Raw genomic sequence first — 23766 nt, 5'->3', positions numbered from 1 at the left:
TAATATTAGCCATATAATCACCCAAGTATTTAAGCATATCGGAATCATATTTCAATTGTCTACCAAAATAAGCATTGAAATTTTCTTGTTTGACAATAAAATTATCAAACTCATCAAAGCATTGCCTGGCAGACTTATAGTGAGGGATATCACCTTCATCAAATCTATAGAGAGAATTTACCTTTACTACCTGTGTCGGGATATCGGGATCAGGAGGTTCTTCCATAAATAAGTGATCAAGATCATATGTTTGTTTGACAGGAGGTAGATTAAGACCATGTATTTCTTCAATAGGAGGTAAATTCTTAACATCTTCGGCTTTAATACCTTTTTCTTTCATAGATTTCTTTGCCTCTTGCATATCTTCAGGACTGAGAAATAGAACACCTCTCTTCTTCGGAGTTGGTTTAGGAATAGGCTTAGTAATTGGAGCGGGAGCTGGCTCAGGAGCTAGCTCAGGAGGTGCCCAATTATTTTCATTTGTCAACATATTATTCAATAGAATTTTAGCTTCATCCGGTGTTCTTTCCCTGAAAAGAGAACCAGCACAACTATCCAGGTAATCTCTGGAAGCATCGGTTAGTCCATTATAAAAGATATCAAGTATTTCAGGTTTCTTAAGAGGATGATCAGGCAAAGCATTAAGTAACTTGAGAAGCCTCCCCCAAGCTTGTGGGAGACTCTCTTCTTTAATTTGCACGAAATTTTATATTTCCCTCAAAGCAACTTGTTTCTTATGAGCAGGAAAATATTTAGCAGAGAAGTAATAAATCATATCCTGGGGACTACGCACACAACCAGGATCAAGAGAATTAAACCATATCTTAGCATCACCCTTTAATGAGAACGGAAATATTTTGAGTATATAGAAGTAACGCGATCTCTCATCATTAGTAAATAGGGCAGCTATATCATTTAACTTAGTAAGATGTGCCACAACAGTTTCAGATTCATAGTCATAAAAAGGATCAGATTCAACCAAAGTAATTATATCTCGATCAACAGAGAATTCATAATCCTTATCAGGAACACAGATGGGTGAAGTTGCAAAAGCAAGATCAGGTTTCATTTTATCTCTAAGTGATTCTTTGTTCCATTTAATCAACAACCTCTTAAGCTCATATCTATCTCTGCAGGCTAAAATTGCTAAAGAAGAATCTTTATCAAAAAGATAACCCTCAGGAATAACAGGCATATTTTCATCATCACTTTCATCATCGTATTCAGATTCATCAATTTCTCTTTCTCTAGCCCTAGCAATTTGTTCTTCAAGAAATTCACTAAGGGGCACAGTAGTATCAGGCATAGAAGCAGTTTCATCATAAGTATCATGCATAGCAGAAGTGGCATCATCAATAACATGCGACATATCGGAACGAATAGCAGAAGCAGGTTTAGGTGTCGCTAGCTTACTCATAACAGAAGGTGAATCAAGTGCAGAGCTAGATGGCAGTTCCTTACCTCCCCTCGTAGTTGAGGGATAAATTGTTGTCTTAGTGTCTTTCAAGTTCTTCATAGTGTCTAGCAGATATAAATCCCAAGTGACTCAAAGAATAGAGCTATGCTCCCCGACAACGGCGCCAGAAAAAGGTCTTGATAACCCACAAGTATAGGGGATCGCAACAGTTTTCGAGGGTGGAGTATTTAACCCAAATTTATTGATTCGACACAAGGGGAGCCAAAGAATATTCTCAAGTATTAGCAGCTGAGTTGTCAATTCAACCACACCTGGAAACTTAGTATCTGCAGCAAAGTGTTTAGTAGCAAAGTAATATGATAGTGGTGGTAGCTGCAACAAAAGTAATGACAGCAAAAGTAATGTTTTTGGTATTTTGTAGTGATTGTAATAGTAGCAGCGGGAAAGTAAATAGGCGTAAACCAGTATATGGAAAGCTCGTAGGCACCGGATCAGTGATGGATAATTATGCCGGATGTGGTTCATCATGTAACAGTCATAACATAGGGTGACACAGAACTAGCTCCAATTCATCAATGTAATGTAGGCATGTATTCCGTATATAGTCATACGTGCTTATGGAAAAGAACTTGCATGACATCTTTTGTCCTACCCTCCCGTGGCAGCGGGGTCCTATTGGAAACTAAGGGATATTAAGGCCTCCTTTTAATAGAGAACCGGAACAAAGCATTAGCACATAGTGAATATATGAACTCCTCAAACTATGGTCATCACCGGGAGTGGTCCTGATTATTGTCACTTCGGGGTTGCCGGATCATAACACATAGTAGGTGACTATAGACTTGCAAGATAGGATCAAGAACACACATATATTCATGAAAACATAATAGGTTCAGATCTGAAATCATGGCACTCAGGCCCTAGTGACAAGCATTAAGCATAGCTAAGTCATAGCAACATCAATCTCAGAACATAATGGATACTAGGGATCAAACCCTAACAAAACTAACTCAATTACATGATAAATCTTATCCAACCCATCACCGTCCAGCAAGCCTACGATGGAATTACTCACGCACGGCGATGAGCATCATGAAATTGGTGATGGAGGATGGTTGATGATGACGACGGCCATGAATCCCCCTCTCCGGAGCCCCGAACGGACTCCAGATCAGCCCTCCCGAGAGGTTTTAGGGCTTGGCGGTGGCTCCATATCATAAAACGCGATGATTTCTTCTCTCTGATTTTTTTCTCTCCGAAAGCGAATATATAGAGTTGGAATTGGCGTCGGAGGGTTTCCAGGGGGCCTAGGGGGGCGCGCCCCCGACCCTCGTGGACAGGGTGTGGGCCCCCTGGTCTTCATCTTTGGCGAGGATTTATTATTATTTTTTCTAAGGTGTTCCGTGGAGTTTCAGGTCATTCCGAGAATATTTGTTTTTTGCACATAAAACAACACCATGGCAATTCTGCTGAAAACAGCGTCAGTCCGGGTTAGTTCCATTCAAATCATACAAGTTAGAGTCCAAAACAAGGGAAAAAGTGTTTGGAAAAGTAGATACGACGGAGACGTATCAGGCACCAAAGCCCGCTGCTGCTAGCCATGTATAGCAGTAGCGTGGGACGACACGCGCTACTGCTACATGTTAGCTGTAGCGCCTTATCAGTAGCGCGGCACCCCGCGCTACTGCTAGGCCAAATACTCGCGCTACTGCTAGGCTTTTCCCTAGTAGTGGTATGTTTTATATCGCACACACCTTCATCTGGCGGCTCGTTTCTGTTCTTCTGCCTCATCACAAATAGTTCATTGAACTAAATCGTATGCCCCTCATCGCACACGCAACTAAATTCTGAACCGTGTTTGATGCATCTGTCATCGCAAACGTTTTGCATCTTTTTTGACGGTTTTTTTACATCACCGTTTGCGATTATTGCATCGTACACAGTTTCGTCGAAGGGTCTCTGACCGTAGTGTCGCGTTAGCAGCATCCTGCAGTAGTGAATCTTGGAAGCTGCAATGAAAAAAGGACAATTCTCACTTGGGCAGACTGTTATAATCCTGTCTGGACAGTTCCTATGAAAGGCATAATTCCTATTATGTGAGATGTGAAAGGTAAGTAGTGCCCCTCTGAACTTGGTCACATCTAGGAAACGAAGTTTCCTCATAAATTTCTCATGTGGGTTCTCCCTATGCTCACCATGCCAACTCTGGCCTTCTTTTTAGCCCTGCTCTTCCAATCATCTGGAAGATCAAGATTGGTTTTTGGGACCCATCATTAATTGTCCTCCTCACTTAGGTCACTAGGGTTGCTCTCCTCATCAGATGAAGGTAACCAATCTTCCTCCACAATTTTCATCCAAGCTTGCATGAGATCCTGTGGTTGGGCCCTTTCTTTTACTTCCTCTGTTGCTTCTTCCTCTGCTGCTACCCTCATCCTCCTTTCTTGCCTTCTCCTCATCCTCTGCTGCCTCCTCCTCCTCATCTAATTCATATGGCTCATCCACATCAGTGTCCCCTTCAAAATGATGAAGTGGATCATCTCTGTGCTTCTTCATTGCCTCAATCCTAGCAATTATATCCTGATCTGCTAGTAACTATGTGTCACTATCACTGTCAGTGCAATCTTCAGCCATTAGCTCTGGATGTTTTCTTTTAACTGTCTTGCATTTCTCACTTACTTTCCTATTTTTCCTGAACTGCTCAATCTCTTCATTCCTTTTCTGCTCCATCAGTTGCTCAATTTTCTCTTGGTCTTGCTCCATGAAATACGCATGCCTCTATACACCAATGTCCATTGCAAATTCTGGTACTGGTGGACCCTTCAACTTCATAAAAGGACTCTCATGTGTGTTCATGACCTGCACTGCACTGGTTGTGGCTTTGTTGGGCTAGGGAACAGTACACCTCTTGTGTCAAACTCATACACCACCGGCAGACCAATTTTAGTTAATGGAACCTGCTCTTCACAAACATGTCCAATGTTCAAATCACTAGCTCTTGGAGCATCACTTCTCATGACTGTTATGTCTACCACTATCTTTCCTTTGCTAGCTAGGCCATCCAACATTTCCTCCACCTTGTCATCATCTGTAAGTTCATACATTCCTGAAACCCCAACACCTGGATCTCTGACATAATACATAAAGTCCCCAACTCCATATCCTTCAAGCTCCATCAGTGCAATTTGTGCTTCTTTCAAGATTATCTCTATCAAATAAATGGAATCTGACTTCCCACAGTTCATCATCCAAGCTACAAATAAAAAGAAAGTTCAGTTAACAAGCAGTCAAAATTCAGTAAAAGTTCAGTGAAAACTTCAGTACAAAATTCAGTAAAATTTCAGGTAAAAATGCAGTTAGAAGTTTAGTTAAAACTTGAGTTAAAATTTCAGTTAAAACTACATACAAGTAATAAAGTGCTATAACATACAAGAAGTAAATACGGTGCTATAACAAGTTAATACAGTGCTAAAACTAATACAATGCTATAACATATTAATACAGTGCTAAAACTGCATACAATACTAACCCTAGAACTACATACAAGAAGTAATACCGTGCTATAGCATGTTAATTCGACAATCCTAAGCAGTACACTGACCAAACTCATAACCCGAGCCCTAATCCTATAACCCTATAAGATGGACCTTAGAACCCTAACCCTAGAGGCCCGAATCGGGGCAGATGCAGAGTAAGGAAATAGGAATCTTACTAGAAGCCGCCGAAGGAGGATTCGTACTGATGGTTGCCCGCCCGATCTCCCTTCATGGCCTTGGCGACGACGGCTGCGGAGGAGCAGCTTGCGAAGGGTTTGAACTGCCACATAACTCGGCTGGATCTGTAGGACCACCGCCACCAGAACCATCGCCGCCGTCATCACCACCGCCACGCGAGTTCGCCATCACTCGGAGCAGGGGACGGAGGGGAGAGGGGCGAGAGAGAGAGGGAGGGAGGGGGCGCGGGGGGATGTGTCTGGCGACGACCGACTGGCGCGGCGTCTTGACCGTTTCGTTCCAAACGGTGCCGTCTGCCTGGCCGTTATGCAACATAAGCGTTTTCGGGGCCCACCTATCGGAAATGAGTTCAAACGCAGCTAAACGCCCGATCAATGCTTCTCAAGTGATTTTGCAGTGTTTTTTGCAACAGATTAACGAGCTGGTGGTTTTCTGCAAAACTAGCCATAAATGTGGTAGTTTCTTGCAGTTAACTCGGGCGAGGGCCGCACCGCAGGTTCATCCATCATCATGGCCGGAAAACCAATAAGCATAAGGCGTACGAGCTAGCTGCCTTGCTCTCAAAGAGAAAGTACATCCGTGAGCTGCATCATGCATGAGATCAGCCAGCGCCAGCGTGTCTAGTTGTTGCGTGTATCTCGATAGGTTCCGGATGCCAGCAGATTCAAAACTACGTGCAGAGATGTCAACTGTCTGTTCCTAGCCAAGTGTCACTTGTATAGGCTTTGTTAGAAGGGATAGAGAGGGATTCGTGAAATTGTCGTTGTATTGCTTGAGCCTCGTGGGCATATATATAGGAGTACATGATGATCTTGAAGTACAAGGCAAGGTAGAATAATATCCTACGCTATCCTAGCTTTCCTAATAATCACGATACTCAACATCCCCCCGCAGTCACAACGGTAGCGACGCAGACGGTGAGACTGGAGAAGAATCTGAAGGTAAGCCGACGGACACCCCCCACAGTCGTAACGGTCGACGCATCGCGGAAGTCGTGGCTGGAGTGGAAACCGACAAGGTTTCTCAAGCAAGGCGGTAGCCCTTTCTGCCGTTTGTCGAGGTAGCCGAGAGCGTAGGTGGTGTAGCCGTAGTCGAGGTAGCCGTGCAAAGAACACCTTGGTCGGGGGTCGCCGGTGTCGAGGTAGGCGCCGTGGAGCCGCGGAAGAAGAGCAGCGGCGGCGGCAGCCTAAGGAGGCGGCGGCGGCGGCTAGAGAAGGAGCGCGGCGGCGGTGCTCGAAGTAGGCAATAATGAACCCGACAGCGTGACGAAGACCGGCGTGGACGGTGACGTTCCCGCGCCAAGGGAGGCGGCGCAGCGCATATCACGTGGAAGTCAACGCGCGTGGACGGCGTTGGACCGCGGGCCGCAGCGTTACGGCCCGAAGAGGCGACGCAACGGCGGCAGGCAGGTCGGGCGACGGTGGGGAAGACCTCAGGGCGGTTGCAGGGATCGCGTGCCACGCTCGCTACGGCCCGACGGGGCGATGCAGCGGCAGCGCGAGGGTCGGTGCAGCCTCGGGACGGCCTGGAGCGGACGGCCTCGGTGCGGCGGTTGACCGCGGGCTGCAGCACTACGGCCCGAAGGGGCGACGCAACAGCAGCGCGCGAGGTGGTGCAACCACGGGAACGGCCTCAGGGCGGCGCCACGGGGATCACGTGCCGCGGCACTACGGCCCGAAAGGGCAACGCAGTGGCGGCGCAGATCGAGGCAGCCACGGAGAGAACCACGGAGCAGCGGCGCTGCGGTCCGACGGGACGATGCAGCGGCAGCCCGTTGCTCGATCGGTGAAGGGGCACGCTGAACTCGATGACAACCTTCAAGGATCATACAGACGGCTGAATAGATCGAAGACGCGTCTAACATGATCAAGAAGGCTGAGACAGACGAACAAGACCAGCGACATGCCTCGCGTAGCCAGCCGTAGCAGGGGCACGCAAGCCGGCCGATCCGCCTACATGCGTTAAGCATGGGAGTCATGGAAGTTGTACAAACATGCATGCATGCAGTAACACCATCCGGTGACTTGCCACGAGCAGCACGGCACGCGTAGGTGACCCGGCCACGCGGAAGACGCCAACGCACAGGAGCCAACACCTTTGGCTGTGCGGGTGGTCTTGGTCCACGCGACGCGGGATGATCGGCAAGACGGCGCGAGCGGCCGCGGAAGTCGATCCGGATCCAGCCCGAAGCAATCATCGTCAAGGTCGAAGTAGAGACGCACCAAAAATCGACTAGCGGCGAGGGGCCACGCAAACCGATCGTAGATCAAAAAACCAAAAAAGAACGCCGATCAATTGATCGGTAAGAGAGAAAAACTTCAATCAATGAATCGAAAAAAAAGACTTTAGGGCAACCGGTCAACACGACCGGCAGACGAACCCTAGGTACGGGCGGCGCGGCCCCCAGCGGCGGTCATGAAGGCCGACCACCCCGGGGGCGGCGCGCGGATGCGGAAGCGGCGGCGGCTAGGGTTTGGAACCCGGAAACTGATACCATGTTAGAAGGGATAGAGAGGGATTCGTGGAATTGTCGTTATATTGCTTGAGCCTCGTGGGCATATATATAGGAGTACATGATGATCTTGGAGTACAAGGCAAGGTAGAATAATATCCTACGCTATCCTAGCTTTCCTAATAATCACGATACTCAACAAGCTTATTACCACATCAACCTACGTCGCCAAATAAAAATACAATTTACTAGCAACGCATCTGCACCAATGGGCCCGCATCTAACCCAAGAGCAAAGTCTGCACCAATGCCTCAAGAGCAAAGTCTACACTACAAGTTGATGGAGCACAGAGTCAACTCCGTTTGTTTTAGCCATGGAAAGACAAAGTCGGCCATGCGACCATTTCCCTAGACCTAGTCCTAGTGGCAGATATAGAATGTGTGCAGTAGGTAGGCTCGACCGCTCGAGCAAAATATATATGTATGTAAGCGTGGCGTTCGCTCTGCTTCACAACACACAACTACACGCTGAAGCAATCTGTCTCTTACAGAAGACGTAATTTTTTCACAGTTAGAAGGAGAACTGAAGCCCTTCCCATCGTCGTTTCAGGTGAGCTCTGTTAACATGCATGTGTTACCAGCTGGATGTGCCTTTTATTTGTCAGCTTTGAGCTCCTCTTTCCGTTTTTTATTACTTGACGGCTAATTGGTAAAACTATACGAGTTCTACCCCTCTCAAAGACTTTGAATCAACATAGCTCCGCTCCCAAGACTCTGAATTCCTCTGTATTCCTTTGAAACCAAAGAATTAGTTCTATTTGTAAGGTTGACAACTCGTGTATCATAATTAATAGATGTCTTCTTGCTCAAGGTTAAGTAACTCCTTCGAGTACACCAGTTACTGCCATGAGTTCACCAACTTCCATAACCTTCCGGCACTAAGCCGGGGAAGGTAAAGTAACTCCTTTGAGTACACTCCAGAAGTTCATAAGATTTCCACAAGCTCACCTTGTTTTTTTAGTGATTAATAGGGCCGTTCAAAAGATTCCCACAAGCTCATCTTCGTTTTTTTAGTGATTAATTTAGTCACTAAAAACACAAAGGTGAGCTTGTGGGAATCCCTAGTAATCATTACAATAACAAAGGTGAGCTTGTTGGATTCTTATGAACTTCTGGAGTGGCTAAATTCTTGGAATTTTAATGTAAGTCCGGACCTCACCCAAAGTTTCCTTTATCCACTTATTCACACAAACAAATCTTCCATGGCCTGATCGAAGCACTTTATGAGTCATGGACAATAATATTAGTATTGTCTACATACTTTTTTATGCTACCGATTACTTTTTTTTAACAAAGGTGTCACTTTAGTTTTGACCGTGTCATGTTTACTTATTCTCTAGTCGAAGAATATGCAAGCACTGTTGTGTCTTGGCCTCGGTCTCACACTGCTTGTAGCACAATACGCTCCTGGAACTGCGGCTCCAGGTTCAGAGTGCCGAAGGTGGTGCGGCGATGTTGAGATACCATACCCATTTGGTATCGATCCAGGCTGCTCATTCGGAAAAGACTTTGACATCAGCTGTAAGGTCCAAGATGGCATCACGAAGCCATTCAAGTACACCTTAGAGGTGCTTAGCATCTCCTTGACTAACAGCACGGCCCGGGTACTGAATAACATCATGGGGTACTGCTACAACAACTCCACCACGAGCATGGAGGAATTCGGCAATTCCTTGGTTGTCGACGAAATCAGTCCTGCTCCTTCGTTTCCCTACCGGCTCTCTGACATCCACAACAAGTTCACAGTCATCGGGTGCAATGCCCTTGCCTTCATGAGCGACACCGATGACACGGGAACAGGCTACCAGGCCTATGGCGTCGCATCATGCCGTGGTCTGCCAGACTTACTGGACGGATCGTGCTTTGGTATCGGCTGCTCCCAGACTACGATACCTAAGAAGATGCGCAGCTACTATACAGATTTCTTCAAGTCGGTCAACACAAGTAAAATCTGGGAGTTCAACCGGTGCAGCTATGCAGTGCTGATGGAGACAACGGGATTCAACTTTAGTACTTCGTACATAAGCAACACCGTGTTCAATGACACATACCTTGGACGGGTACCTATGGTCATTGATTGGGCTATAAGAAATGTGAGTTCTTGTGACGATGCCCAATGGAATAACACGGGTACTTATGCATGCCTGAGCAACAACAGCAAGTGTGTGAATTCCACCAACGATCTAGGGTACACATGCAGTTGTATCCCTGGGTATGACGGGAACCCTTATCTTCTAGATGGATGCATAGGTATGCTACTAATTAATTTGCTATGGATGCCAATGAATTGTGTCCTTTAACTTTACATGTACCAAATTCTAATGCTTATTTTTGCTAATTTAATGTAGATGTCAACGAATGCAAGAAGGATCATCAATGTCCTTCAGATGGATTTTGCCACAATACTGATGGAGGGCACTGGTGTTCTTGCAGACGAGGGAAAGTTTATGTGTACGAAAGCAAAACATGCAACACTGACACCAAATTTATAATAGGTAACACCCAAATACGTGAGATCACTAGCTAAACCATTTATTTTTGTATGCATTTAATTCAGAGAAAAAGAAACTTTTGATACAAATCAATTATTGCCTGAACATGTACTTTGCACCTACAATGTAAAAATTGTTTAGTTTGTACCCTCAAGTCATAATTTAAAAACAACTAGCATACTTACGTGGGAAAGAGCACAACCAAGCCTAGATTTATCATATAAGTAGACATTGACATATTGATTCAAATCCCACTTATTTGCGTCAGTGGTAAAAAAACACCTCAAGAAGGTCTTTGTCCAATCCAAAATTGCAAGGTGGCCCAAACCCCTATTGTAGTGAGGTTGGAGGCCCCTAGACAACCCCTCATAGCCCCACATCTAAGAGCTTTCTCCTTGAGCTCCTACCGACATGTACAAGAGGCGGGAAGGAATTTTCGTTTACCGTCCACCGCACGCCTGTGTTCCCAACACCGGTATTTTTTTTGCTCTCCACCCGCATCTGGCCCCCTTCCACCACATCAACTCCATTTCACTAGTGCAGAACCGGGCAATAGCACCGGTTCGTAAGGCCCTTTAGTGCCGGTTAGGTAACCGGCACTAAAATTTGGGCACTAAAGCCCCCCCCCCTTTAGTACTGATTCAGCACGAACCGGTGCTAAAGGGCAACCACGTGGCATGAGCCAGCTCCGGGGGCCGGGAGCCCTTTAGTACCGGTTGTTAACACCAACCGGTACTAAAATGTTTGGGGGGTTTTTGGTTTTATGATTTCTTTTTCATTTAATTTTATGTTTTCCATTTTAATTCTTTTTAGTTTGCTGGTATTTTACGGTACTACACATTGTACACGTTATGCATATATATATATATAAATAGAATTTCTAATAGAACCAATCATATATATATCATCAATGTCTCACAAACCACCATATTAATTTACACATACACACATGTATAGCTATATACAATTTCTCCTACATATGCATGTTGCCTTCGAAGCCAGTGGCATTAGCCTAATTGGTGCCTTCGGAGCACGATGGCAATTGGAAGTGGTTCATGACCTGGTTGATGGGGCGGTAGCGGGTAATAGTATTCTCCCTTCGGATTTATGACATGGTCGAGCAAAAATCCCGCTATTTCCTCTTGAAGTTCTTCTACGCGCTCCGTTTCTAGGAGCTTGTCCCGCACCTCTTTGAACTGTTAAAAAGGAGATCAATATGCATGTGTATTAGTTGTGTGACTAGATATCGATAATGTTGTAAAAATTGTGAATAGTGTTCTGACAAGCGTACCCATTCCTGTCTTTGAGATCTGCTCCTTTCGGACACCATCATGCGAATGTTCTCGCAAACGCAAAATGCACACAGATCAGTCCCCTGCGCCTGCTTCAGGGCCTTTATTACGAGAATGGAATTTAATTTGATCAGATAATAATTAATCAAGCATGATAATTAAAGAGATGGCAGCTAGCTAGCTAGATAGTACTACTTAATTACTTACCTTGGGTCGAAACCATTTCAGCTGTCGTTTTCATTCGCCTTCCGTGATGCTGATGAACCTTGCCCAAGCCCTGCCCGCCGACAAAGAAAATGAATAAAGGGGTTATTAAATAGTTCATATCATGAAATGACGAACTAAATAGGCCGAGATATATAGTTAATAATGATTGAAATTACCTGTTGATTATCCCAAACAAGATGTTATAGTCACTATTTGCTTTGAGTAGCGAGTCCAGTATTTCAACTGTTCCGGCGTCAACTTTAATGATACACAAGATCCAGTGAAATCTGCATGCACACACGTTTGCATGTCTTAATTAAGCGGGCATATGTAAGCAAAAACATGTAGCTAGCTAGTAGGCAAAAACAGAGAATTTGTAGTACAAGAAAGTGTGACTCACTGGAAGTTGTAAGGAAGTAGTATATCTTCATTGTATTTGAGGCGCTTCAAGAACTCTAGCATGCTGTCCTCTACCTGCTTTTCATGATGCTTGTTTATTTTCCATGTGTATTCATTAACGGTGTTTGGGTCAATGAACCCAATGCCATAGCGTCCACCTTTTCTCATTTCATACATCTTCATCCTGCATAATACAACAGAAAAGAATATAGTGAGGATAATTACAGGTAATGATTGATCAAAAGGATCACTACAGCTAGCTTGAGACTTAAATTACAGAAAGAAATCACTTACAGACAATAGGAACTGACGATAGATTTGTCGAGTGCGTCTTGATTGTATAACTGAAACAGTTCAGAATACTCAACGGTCACAGGTTTCTCATGGTAGTAATGATCCTTCTTGACTTGCACCATGAGGGACTCTCGATCGGATCTCTTGGTAATGTTCATGTACCATTCATGTAATTCATACATTCTCGTTGGGAGCTTCTTGACCTCTTCTGGCTTGACCAAAGGTTGGCCCCGGGCATATTTCCGTTTTATTTCCTCCTCTTTAAGCACAGGCATGTCCTCGATCTCGAGGAGTTGTCCAACAGTGATTTTGAGAGTTTCAGCCTGCATTATATGCTCCTGGGTTATTACCACATCGCCCACCTCGGGAACGTAAACTGTTTGGCCACAATAATATTGGGCGCGCGTACTGTCACGTGTTGTTGGCGGCACAACAAGCGGGGGGGTCGATTGCGCCGCCTGTCCTCCCAGCTGGGCAACGGTTTTCCCGCATTTTTTGACAGCTGCTTGTTGTTTGCTTGAGCTCGAGCTCGCCTCCTTCTGTAGACGTTGTCGATGTAACTTCTTGATGTGGCGCTCATAGTCTGTGTCAACAGGCTTAGGAGCTGGTGGTTCAGCCATACGAACGAAGTGGTCAAGAACTTCCACAGGCACTTTCTCCCTTGGCGGCGGTGGCGGTTTCGGTCCAAAATGGGCGTCGACTTCTGCCCGCACTATGGCATTGGTTTGCTCCTTGGTCCTGTCGTAAGCCCTCTCAGGAAGAGGAGTACTGAGGTTTGGACCATATTTATATCGCTTGCCTCCGCCTGTACTTCCTGTACTATGACCTCGACTGGTACCGCTACGCACCATAGCTGCGGGGTGTCTCTTCTGCGATTGCTGAGGCGGCGGAGACGGTTGACGGGGCTGAGTTGGATGAGGAGGAGTGGCCTGAAGCTGTGCCGGACTTGGAGGAGGAGTGGCCTGACACTTTGCCAGACTTGGAGGAGGAGGAGTGGCCTCACGCGTTGGTGGACTTGGAGCGGGAGTCTGCTGACTCGGTGGCGGACTTCGACGAGGAGTCGGGTGACGCGGTGTCGGTGGCCTTCGAAAGATGATGCAATCCTTTCTCCATAGGATGACATGATGTATGGCCTCTCCCAATGTGTGCTCGTCGTCACCTCCAGGAATGTCAAGCTGTAGCTCCGAATATGGGTCCACCACCTCATCAACCAAGACACGAGCATAGCCCGCTGGAATCGGGTTGCAATGGAAGGTTGCCTCGGGGGAATTTGAAAAAGCAACGGCGTCCGCCACCTTCATGGATATGTTCTTCATTTTGAAGTGTAGCTCGCAGTTAGTGTTCTCCGTGATGTCATCCACGGGGTATCTATACAGCACTGCGTCGCCCGGGGCGGAACCCACGCTGCTTCTCGGCATGGATGGGGCGGTGCTATCCAATGCTGGATCATCCGCTAGCTGCTGCAGCTGCTGAGACCCCCTTTGCTGGCTAAGTGAGTCGATCTGCTCCTGCTGTCGCTGGAATTTAACTGCCAATTCCGCTTGACTTGCTTCTAGGCCTTGAAGGCGTTCATAGTCCCGCTTCCTCTGCTCCTCCTCCATCTTCCTCTTCTTCTCCTCCGCAATCTTCTTTCTCGCATGGGTTCTGTAGTCGGCGTTCCAGTCCGAAAACCCCTCATACCACGGAATAGCGCCCTTGCCTCGTGTTCTTCCCGGGTGTTCAGGATTTCCCAGGGCACGCGTAAGCTCGTCGTTCTCTCTGTTGGGCTGGAACACCCCCGATCGAGCCTCTTCTATTGCAACAAGTATCGCATCGTCGGCTCCGTTCAGACATGCCTTCATCGAAACATTGCCTGTCTTCGGGTCCAACTCCCCCCCATGCGCATAGAACCAAGTCCTGCACCTGGGGGGCCAGCTCTTAGTAACCGGAGCGACACTTGCATCCTCCATCTCTTTCTCAGACTTATCCCACTTAGGCATTGCCACCGCGTAGCCACCTGGCCCCAGCTTATGGAACTTATCCTTTTTTCGGCATTCTTCTTGTTTATTCTCGACCGTTTCTTAGCTAATTCTGAATCCTTGAATTTCACGAAATCGTCCCAATGAGCACTTTGATTCTCTAGTATCCCCTCGAATACTGGAGTCTTCCTTCCTCCCTTGACGTACTTCTCCCACGTCGTTCTCTTGTGGTTCTTGAATGCAACCGCCATCTTCCTAAAAGCAGCGTCCTTGACTTTCTGCACATCTGCTTCTGTGAAATGATCTGGTAGGGTGAAATGTTCCATGAGAGTATCCCAAAGCAGTTTTTTTTATTCTCGTCGATAAAAGTAACATTTGGACGTGGCTTTGCTGGCTTTCTCCATTCTTGAAGGGAGATCGGGAGTTGGTCCTTCACAAGAACTCCGCACTGATGAACGAACTTGTCTGCAATCTTCTTAGGCGCTAATGGTTCGTCATTAGGTTTGAATGCCTCGATATTGTACTTTACGCCCTCCTTCAACTTTTTGTTCGGGCCTTGTTTCGTCCTTTTGCCTGAAGATTTGCTCGATCCGGATGGCTGAAAGAAGAAAGATCGATTCGTTAATATATCTTCAACTCATTTAAAACATGCGATGATCACCAGATTCCTGCTTATATAAATATATATACCTCGCCGGTGTTTGTTGTTTTAGGACCAACATGTTCTTCGTCGTAGTTCATGACTTCATCAGTTCGGTCATCGCGATCGAATATCATATCACCCTCTCTGGTGTTGTTTAGAAATTCGGAGCCGTCAAAATCTTCTTCATTCTGATCATCATCTGGCCCGCGTAAGATATCGAACATGGTCTGTTCCCTCTCTCTGTAGGTATTGTCCGCCATAGCTTTTATTTAACTATGCCAAAAGAAATATAAAACAATTTAGTATAATCTCGAATAATAGATATAATCTCGAATACATCGTCTCGAATAATAGATATAATCTCGAATACATCATCTCGAATAATAGATTTAATCTCGAATACATCGTCTCGAATAATATATAATATTGAATAGTACATCACTGGCTCATAGCTGAAGTGCGGCGCGGGCGGTGGACACCCAAAGAGAAGGAACCCTCACAGGATCATAGCAGAAGTGAGATCCCTGAAGAAACTGTCAGGTATTGGAGAACCTGCCGCCCTCTAACGCAACCATGTAGCGATGGACGTGCTCATCCTCCTCCCTGACACGACGACGTACCACCTCCGGCGGGGCCGGCTCCCTCCGCACCGAAACTGGCCCACGCGAACGCCACCAAACGAGATCAGGGTCGACGACGGGACCCGGGGCCGGGTTCCTCATCAAGCGGCGCGTCCCTCCAGGCAGCACCTCCCAGTGCCAGCCCGGCAAAGCCCAGTCCTGGACATGGGTCAGCTGGACGTCGTCGCGGACGTGTCGACGGCGAGGATGCGGGCCGGGCATCGTCGACAACAAATACTAGCTATATGCCCACAAAAAGTAACATTTTTTAATGATTGGATTTTGATAACTAAAATTTCTAACATTTCTATAACATTTCTAACAATGCTATATATAACTAACATTTCTATAACATTTCTAATATTTCTATAACTAAAAAAAGAAAGATTTCTAACTTTTTTATAACTATTTCTATAACTAAAAAACAGAAAAATTTCTAACAATTCTAACTTTTTTATAACTATTTCTATAACTAAAAGACAGAAAAATTTCTAACAATTCTAACTTTTTTATAACTATTTCTATAACTAAAAAACAGAAAAAATTCTAACAATTCTAACATTTCTAACAATTCTAACATTTCTAACTATTCTAACAATTCTAACATTTCTAACTATTTCTAAAAAATAGAAAAATGTCTAACAATTTCTAAAAACAGAAAAATCTATAACTAAAAATGTATGTGTGTGTGTGTGCGCGCTCACCGGCCGGCGAGGCGAGAGGCGACGGGGGGCGCGCGGCGACGGGGACGGCGACGGGCGCGGCGACGACGGGGCGGCGACGACGGGGACGGGGACGTACGGGCCGGGGCGGCGACGACGACGGAGACGTATGGGTCGGGGCGGCGACGACGACGGGGACGGTGACGACGCGGCCGGGACGGGGCGGCGGTGACGACGGGGACGACGGGGACGAGACGACGGGGCGGCGACGGGGGCGGCGACGGGCCGGGGCGGCGACGAGGGATATGGAGACGGCGGGGGCGGCGGGCGACGGTGCAGAGGAGAAGAAGCAGAGGGAGAGATGAGAAACTGACAAAATTTTAAAGTGTTTTCTTATATAGAACCCACCTTTAGTACCGGTTGGAGCCACCAACCGGTACTAAAGGTCTGTTTTGGCTAGCCCAAGCGGCGGGAAGCGACCCCCTTTAGTACCGGTTGGTGGCTCCAACCGGTACTAAAGGCCCCCCCTTTAGTACCGGTTGGTGCCACGACCCGGTACTAAAGGGTGTGCGCTGCCAGGCGAGGGGCACAAAAGTTTAGTCCCACCTCGCTAGCCGAGGGGCACTCGCACCTGCTTATAAGCCCCGCCGTCGCTGCTGTCTCGAGCTCCTCTCTTAAGCAGGCCTTCTGGGCCTACCTCTTCTGCGATGCCCTGTTGGGCCTACTGGGCTAGCAGGCCTGCATCCTGGCCCAACTTGAATTTGGGTTTCTAGTCGTATGCAGGCCGCTGTGGCCCAGTAGGTGGGCTTTTTTTTCTTATTTTTTTGCTTTATTTATTTTTGTGAATAACTTAACTTTGAAAATAGATTTTTCAGTGATTATTTTTTCTTATGTTTAATATTAGTGTGTTTTATCATTATATTCAATTTTGTAATGCTTAGGTTATTTAAAAAATGAAATGCCTTTGTAACGGATGAGTTTTCGTCCAAAACCCTGATACTTCAAAACAGATTGTCCATTTTGTACACGAAGTGCATCCAGTTTTTGCGGTAACCCTCTCTACTTTTTGCACATGCTATGTGGGTGAAATTATGATACCATGCCAACTTTCAACCTTTTCTGAGTTCATTTGAAATGCTTTTCAATTTCAGGGTCATTTAGCTGAAAAAATCAGTAAATGCATGAAAGAATTTGCTTGCACATAAAATTTCTTCGCGTTTCAAATGCCAAAACACATAACTAGCTACCCTAACTATTACAGAGATTCCCTCCTGGGTGTGAAACACAGAAGAAAGTGATGATAGTTAAGCCGATCACATCCCAGATCTTTGGGTGTGAAACTTTTTCTTCGCGTGTGTCCCTTTGCGTCGTAGCCATGGAAAATCTTCATCATTTAACGGGATGCTCGGGTCAATATTCACTGTGAATGGAGCAATTTCATCAAACTTTTCATAATCTTCTGACTTGTCTGTCTTGTCATCCACTCCCACGATGTTTCTCTTTCCAGAAAGAACTATGTGCCGCTTTGGCTCATCGTACGATGCATTCGCTTCCTTATCTTTTCTTTTTCTTGGCTTGGTAGACATGTCCTTCACATAGAAAATCTGTGCCACATCATTGGCTAGGACGAATGGTTCGTCTGCATACGCAAGATTGTTGAGATCGACTGTTGTCATTCCATACTGCGGGTCTTCTGTTACCCCGCCTCGTGTCATATTGACCCATTTGCACCGAAACAAAGGGACCTTCAAACCACGTCGATAGTCAAGTTCCCATATGTCCTGTATATAACCATAATATGTTTCCTTTCCCGTCTTGATTTCTGCATCAAAGCGGACACCACTGTTTTGGTTGGTGCTCTTCTTATCTTGGGCGATCGTGTAAAATGTATTACCATTTATCTCGTACCCTTTGAAAGTCATTATATTCGAAGATGGTAACTGGGACAGCAAGTACAGGTCATCTTCAATAGAGGTGTCATGCATGGTACGTGCTTGCAACCAGCTGGCGAAACTCTTGGTTTGTTCACGTGTAATCCAGTCATCAGACCGCTCCGGGTGTTTGGAGCATAGCAAATTCTTGTGTTCATCCATATACGGAGCCACCAAGGCGGAATTCTGTAGAACTGTGTAGTGTGCTTCAGTGAGAGAATGTTCGTCCATACATATTATTTGTTCCCCTCCTAGCGTGCCTTTTCCATCCAGTCTGCCCTTATGCCGCGATTCAGGAACAACAATCGGCTTAAGGTCAGGAATAAAGTCAATACAAAACTCAATGACCTCCTCATTTTGACGGCCCTTGGAGATGCTTCCTTCTGGCCTAGCACGGTTATGAACATATTTCTTTAAGACTCCCATGAACCTCTCAAAGGGGAACATATTGTGTAGAAATACAGGACCCAAAATGTTAATCTCTTCGCAGAGGTGAACTAGGACGTGCGTCATGATGTTGAAGAAGGATGGTGGGAACACCAACTCGAAACTGACAAGACATTGCACCAAATCATTCTGTAACTTTGGTATGATTTCTGGATCGATTACCTTCTGAGAGATTGCATTGAGAAATGCACATAGCTTCACAATGGCTAATCGAACGTTTTCCGGTAGAAGCCCCCTCAATGCAACCGGAAGCAGTTGCGTCATAATCACGTGGCAGTCATGAGACTTTAGGTTCTGGAACTTTTTCTCTGCCATGTTTATTATTTCCTTTATATTCGACAAGAAGCCAGGCGGTACCTTAATACTGAGCAGGCATTCAAAGAAGATTTCCTTCTCTTCTTTGGTAAGAGCGTAGCTTGCATGACCCTGATGTATGCCGTCTTTTCCGTGCATACGTTGCTGGTCCTCCCGTGCCTCAGGTGTATCTTTTGTCTTCCCATACACGCCCAAGAAGCCAAGCAGGGTCACACAAAGATTCTTCGTCACGTGCATCACGTCGATTGCGCAGCGGACCTCGAGGTCTTTCCGATAGGGCAGGTCCCAAAATATAGATTTCTTCTTGCACATGGGTGCGCGTCCGTCAGCGTCATTCGAAACAGGTTGTCCACCGGGACCCTTTCCAAAGACCACCTTCAAATCCTTGACCATATCATGTACATCAGCACCAGTACGGTGGCGAGGCTTCGTCCGGTGATCCGCCTCACCTTTGAAATGCTTGCCTTTCTTTCTTATGGGATGCCTGCTCGGAAGAAATCGACGATGTCCTAGGTACACATTCTTATTAGCCAAATATATACTGTCGGTATCGTCCAAACGGTGCGTGCATGCGCGGTATCCCTTGTTTGTCTGTCCTGAAAGGTTACTGAGAGCAGGCCAATCATTGATGGTCACGAACAGCAACGCCTTTAGGTCAAATTCTTCCCCCATGTGCTCATACCACGCACGTACACCTGTTCCATTCCACAGTTGTAAGAGTTCTTCAACTAATGGCCTTAGGTACACATCAATGTCGTTGCCGGGTTGCTTAGGGCCTTGGATGAGCACTGGCATCATAATGAACTTCCGCTTCATGCACAACCAAGGAGGAAGGTTATACAAACATAGAGTCACAGGCCAGGTGCTATGGTTGCTGCTCTGCTCCCCAAAAGGATTAATGCCATCTGCGCTTAGACCAAACCATACGCTCCTTGCGTCATCTGCAAACTCCTTCCCGTACTTTCTTTTGATTTTTCTCCACTGCGACCCGTCAGCGGGTACTCTCAACTTTCCGTCTTTCTTACGGTCTTCTCTGTGCCATCACATCGCCTTGGCATGCTCTTTGTTTTGGAACAAACGTTTCAACCGTGGTATTATAGGAGCATACCACATCACCTTGGCAGGAATCTTCTTCCTGGGGCGCCGGCCCTCGACATCACCAGGGTCATCGCGGCTGATCTTATAGCGCAATGCACCACATACCGGGCAAGCGTTCAAATCCTCGTACTCACCGCGGTAGAGGACGCAATCATTAGGGCATGCATGTATCTTCTGCACCTCTAACCCTAGAGGGCAGACAGCCTTCTTTGCTTCGTACGTACTCTCGGGCAATTCGTTGTCCTTTGGAAGCATATCCTTTATCATTACCAGCAACTTTCCAAATCCCTTGTCAGATACACCATTCTCTGCCTTCCATTGCAGCAATTCCAGTGTGGTGCCCAGCTTTTTCTTGTCACCTACGCAATTCGGGTACAACAATTTTTTGTGATCCTCTAATATGCGCTGCAACTTCTTCTTCTCCAAATCACTTGCGCAGTTTCTCTTTACATCGGCAATGGCCCGACCTAGATCATCAACGGGCTCATCTGATGCCTCTTCTTCAGCTTCTTCCCGCATTGCCGGCTCAGCTTCTTCCTGCATTACCGGCTCAGCTTCTTCCCCCATTGTTGTATCATCATATTCAGGGAACCCATGGCCAAGATAGCTGTCGTCGTCCTCTTCTTCTTCATTGTCTTCCATCATAACCCCTCTTTCTCCATGCTTGGTCCAAACATTATAGTGGGGCATGAAACTGGACTCAAACAGGTGGACGTGAATGGTTCTTGACGTAGAGTAATTGTGACCATTCTTACAGCCAGCACATGGACAAGGCATAAAACCATCCGCCCGCTTGTTTGCCTCAGCCGCAATCAGAAAAGTATGCACGCCCTCAACGAACTGGGGAGAGCATCGGTCATCGTACATCCATTGCCGGCTCATCTTCATTACACAACACCGAATAGACCAAATTAATACAAGTTCATACATAAAGTTCATACAACACTTAAATGCAACAAACAAATAACTCTCTAGCTAAAGCATTTAAATGCAACAACAAATGCGATCAAGATCGCAACTAAGGTAACAATGGATCCAACAGCATAATGATACCAAGCCTCACTATCGATGGCATATTTTCTAATCTTTCTAATCTTCAAGCGCATTTTCTCCATCTTGATCTTGTGATCATCGACGACATCGGCAACATGCAACTCCAATTCCATCTTCTCCCCCTCAATTCTTTTCAATTTTTCTTTCAAGTACTCGTTTTCTCTTTCAACTAAATTTAACCTCTCGGCAATAGGGTCGGTTGGAATTTCCGGTTCACATACCTCCTAGAAAAAATTTCTATGTCAACTTGATGGGCATAATTTGTCATAAACACGAAATGCAACTAGTTTTAAAAGAGAATATATATATACCACATCTGAATCATTGCAAGAGTAAATCTAGCAATGAGAGATGAAAGGACAAAGTTGCTAACCTTTGTGATCATTTCAATGGATGGGGGCCTTCAAATCTTGACAAAATTTGGGCAAAATGTGTGATGAGCTCGAGATGAAGAGGGGAAGAACAGAGAGGAGAGGGGAAAGGGGAAGAACAGAGCGAGCTCGGGTGGACGAAGGGTTTATGTAGGACGACCTTTAGTACCGGTTCGTGCCAAGAACCGGTACTAAAGGGGATGGAGGGGCCCCAGTCTGAGAACATTCTGCCACCACTCTCATTAGTACCGGTTCGTGGCACGAACCGGTGCTAAAGGTTCGCCACGAACCGGTACTAATGAAAGCGGCCCGGCTAGCCGTTGGAACCGGCACTAATGTATACATTAGTGCCGGCTCAAATACAAACCGGCACTAATGTGCTTCATGTTTGACCCTTTTTCTACTAGTGTTTCCTCCATTCTCGGTCCCCCCTCTGGGTCCTCCCGCCCCCACCGCTACTCTAGCACATGCCACATTGCCACTCCCACCCCATGTGGATCAACCACATATCTATTCCATGTTGCCGGCCTCATCCGGCCTCCTTCCACCTCCTCAACTCCATTTTATCCATCAGCGGCCTCCTTCGAGCTCCCACCATCAGCGCCTGACACGGCTCCGCCACCTCCCCCCGCGACCGCACGCCTGAGTGAGGAGAGTGATAGAAGCAAAAAAGGAAAGTTTTGAGCCACTAACGAGTGGGTTCCATATGTCATAATAAAATAGGGCTAGAAAGTGTCTATGTCTTAAGTTGGAGGCTTTTTTGGGGCTGAAAACGTAGGGGAAGCCCCTAGTTGGTCTGCATGTTATTTTAGGGGCTATTGCAGGAGATGCTCAAGAGGGAATCCTGTGCATTAACTATGGCTTTTGCCACATAAGCATGCCACTTGTGGACCCACAGTTGACCAAACCACCCCATCCCCAAAGGGGTTCAGTGATATGGTATTTGGGCTTGAAGGTGCGAACTAAAGGGTTTTCAGTTAGGTGTGCAAAGTAGACTCAAGCAATAAAACCAGACGTAGATTTATGAAAAAAACACAATAAACCAACATATATCACGAATGGTTTGCTATCTATCCATTTTCATCAAACAAAAATGTTTGTCTCATATGACATTATTATTATGCAGGAGTTACAATAGGATTATCTGGCCTAATGGTTATTATCATGGCCACTATCTTCTGGGGACAATTGATATGTCAAAAGAGGAAACTGAGTAAAGTCAAGGTTGAGTATTTTCGCCAGCATGGAGGCATGATTTTGTTTGATAAGTTGAAATCAGAGAAAGGTCTTGCCTTCAAGGTGTTTACAGAAGATGAGCTAATACATGCCACTAACAACTTTGACAATAGCAGAATACTTGGAAGAGGTGGGAACGGAACGGTTTATAAAGGGATATTAAAGGACAAGATGTCAGTAGCAGTTAAAAGATGTGCATTGGCTGATGAAAGGCAAAAGAAAGAATTTGGACAAGAGATCATTATTTTGTCCCAAATCAATCACAAGAACATAGTGAAACTCTTGGGTTGTTGCCTTGAGGTTGAAGTTCCAATTCTGGTATATGAGTTTGTCCTAAACGGTACACTATTCGAGCTTATCCATGGCAAGAACCACCTAAAAATCTCCTTCAACACTCTCTTAAGAATTGCTCATGAAGCAGCCGAAGGACTCAGCTTCCTGCATTCGTATGCATCTCCTCCAATAATTCATGGTGATGTGAACAGTTCCAACATCTTGCTTGATAATAACTATATGGCCAAAGTGTCGGACTTTGGAACCTCCATACTAGCCCCGTCTGACAAAGAGCAGTTTGTCACAATAGTTCAAGGTACTTGTGGTTACCTTGATCCTGAATATATGCAAACATGTCAGCTAACAGACAAAAGTGATGTGTACAGTTTCGGAGTTATCCTTTTACAGATTCTCACAGGCCAGTTGCCACTAAAACTCGAGGGGTCTGAGACGCAAAGAAGCTTGTCATTGGTTTTCTTGTGTGCTATGAAGAACAATAATCTAGATGATGTGTTGGCGAGCCATGTGAAAAGTGAAGAGAGCATGCAATTGCTGACAGGACTTGCAGACCTAGCAAAGGAATGCCTAGATATGCATGGTATCAATAGGCCCTCAATGAAAGAGGTTGCCGATGAGCTCAACAAATTGAGGAAGCTTTCAGTGCATCCTTGGTTACAACTTGACATGGAGGCAAATGCAGAAAGCCTTCTTGGTGGAGAGTCAACCAGCGGCCATGAAATTGAATTAAGTGGGTATACTATAGGAGAAAATGAGAACCAACCTATAAACCCAAGAAGTTCTTATTATGCTAAGTGA

The 23766-nt window shown here is 45.9% G+C and overlaps 1 protein-coding gene across 1 annotated transcript; it reads left to right on the top strand.

Moving 5' to 3' along the window:
- The first annotated feature begins 9008 nt into the window (after window positions 1–9008).
- LOC125540549 (putative wall-associated receptor kinase-like 16) lies at window positions 9009–23766 on the top strand. Its single transcript, XM_048704434.1, has 3 exons — window positions 9009–9909; window positions 10008–10154; window positions 22568–23766. The coding sequence occupies exons 1-3, from the start codon at window positions 9009–9011 to the stop codon at window positions 23764–23766; spliced, it is 2247 nt and encodes a 748-aa protein (XP_048560391.1).

The sequence above is a fragment of the Triticum urartu genome, chromosome 1, assembly GCF_003073215.2.
Source record: "Triticum urartu cultivar G1812 chromosome 1, Tu2.1, whole genome shotgun sequence".
In the NCBI taxonomy this organism is placed as follows: domain Eukaryota; kingdom Viridiplantae; phylum Streptophyta; class Magnoliopsida; order Poales; family Poaceae; genus Triticum; species Triticum urartu.
Note: the sequence above shows the minus strand (reverse complement) of the source record. Positions and strands in the feature narration are given on the sequence as shown.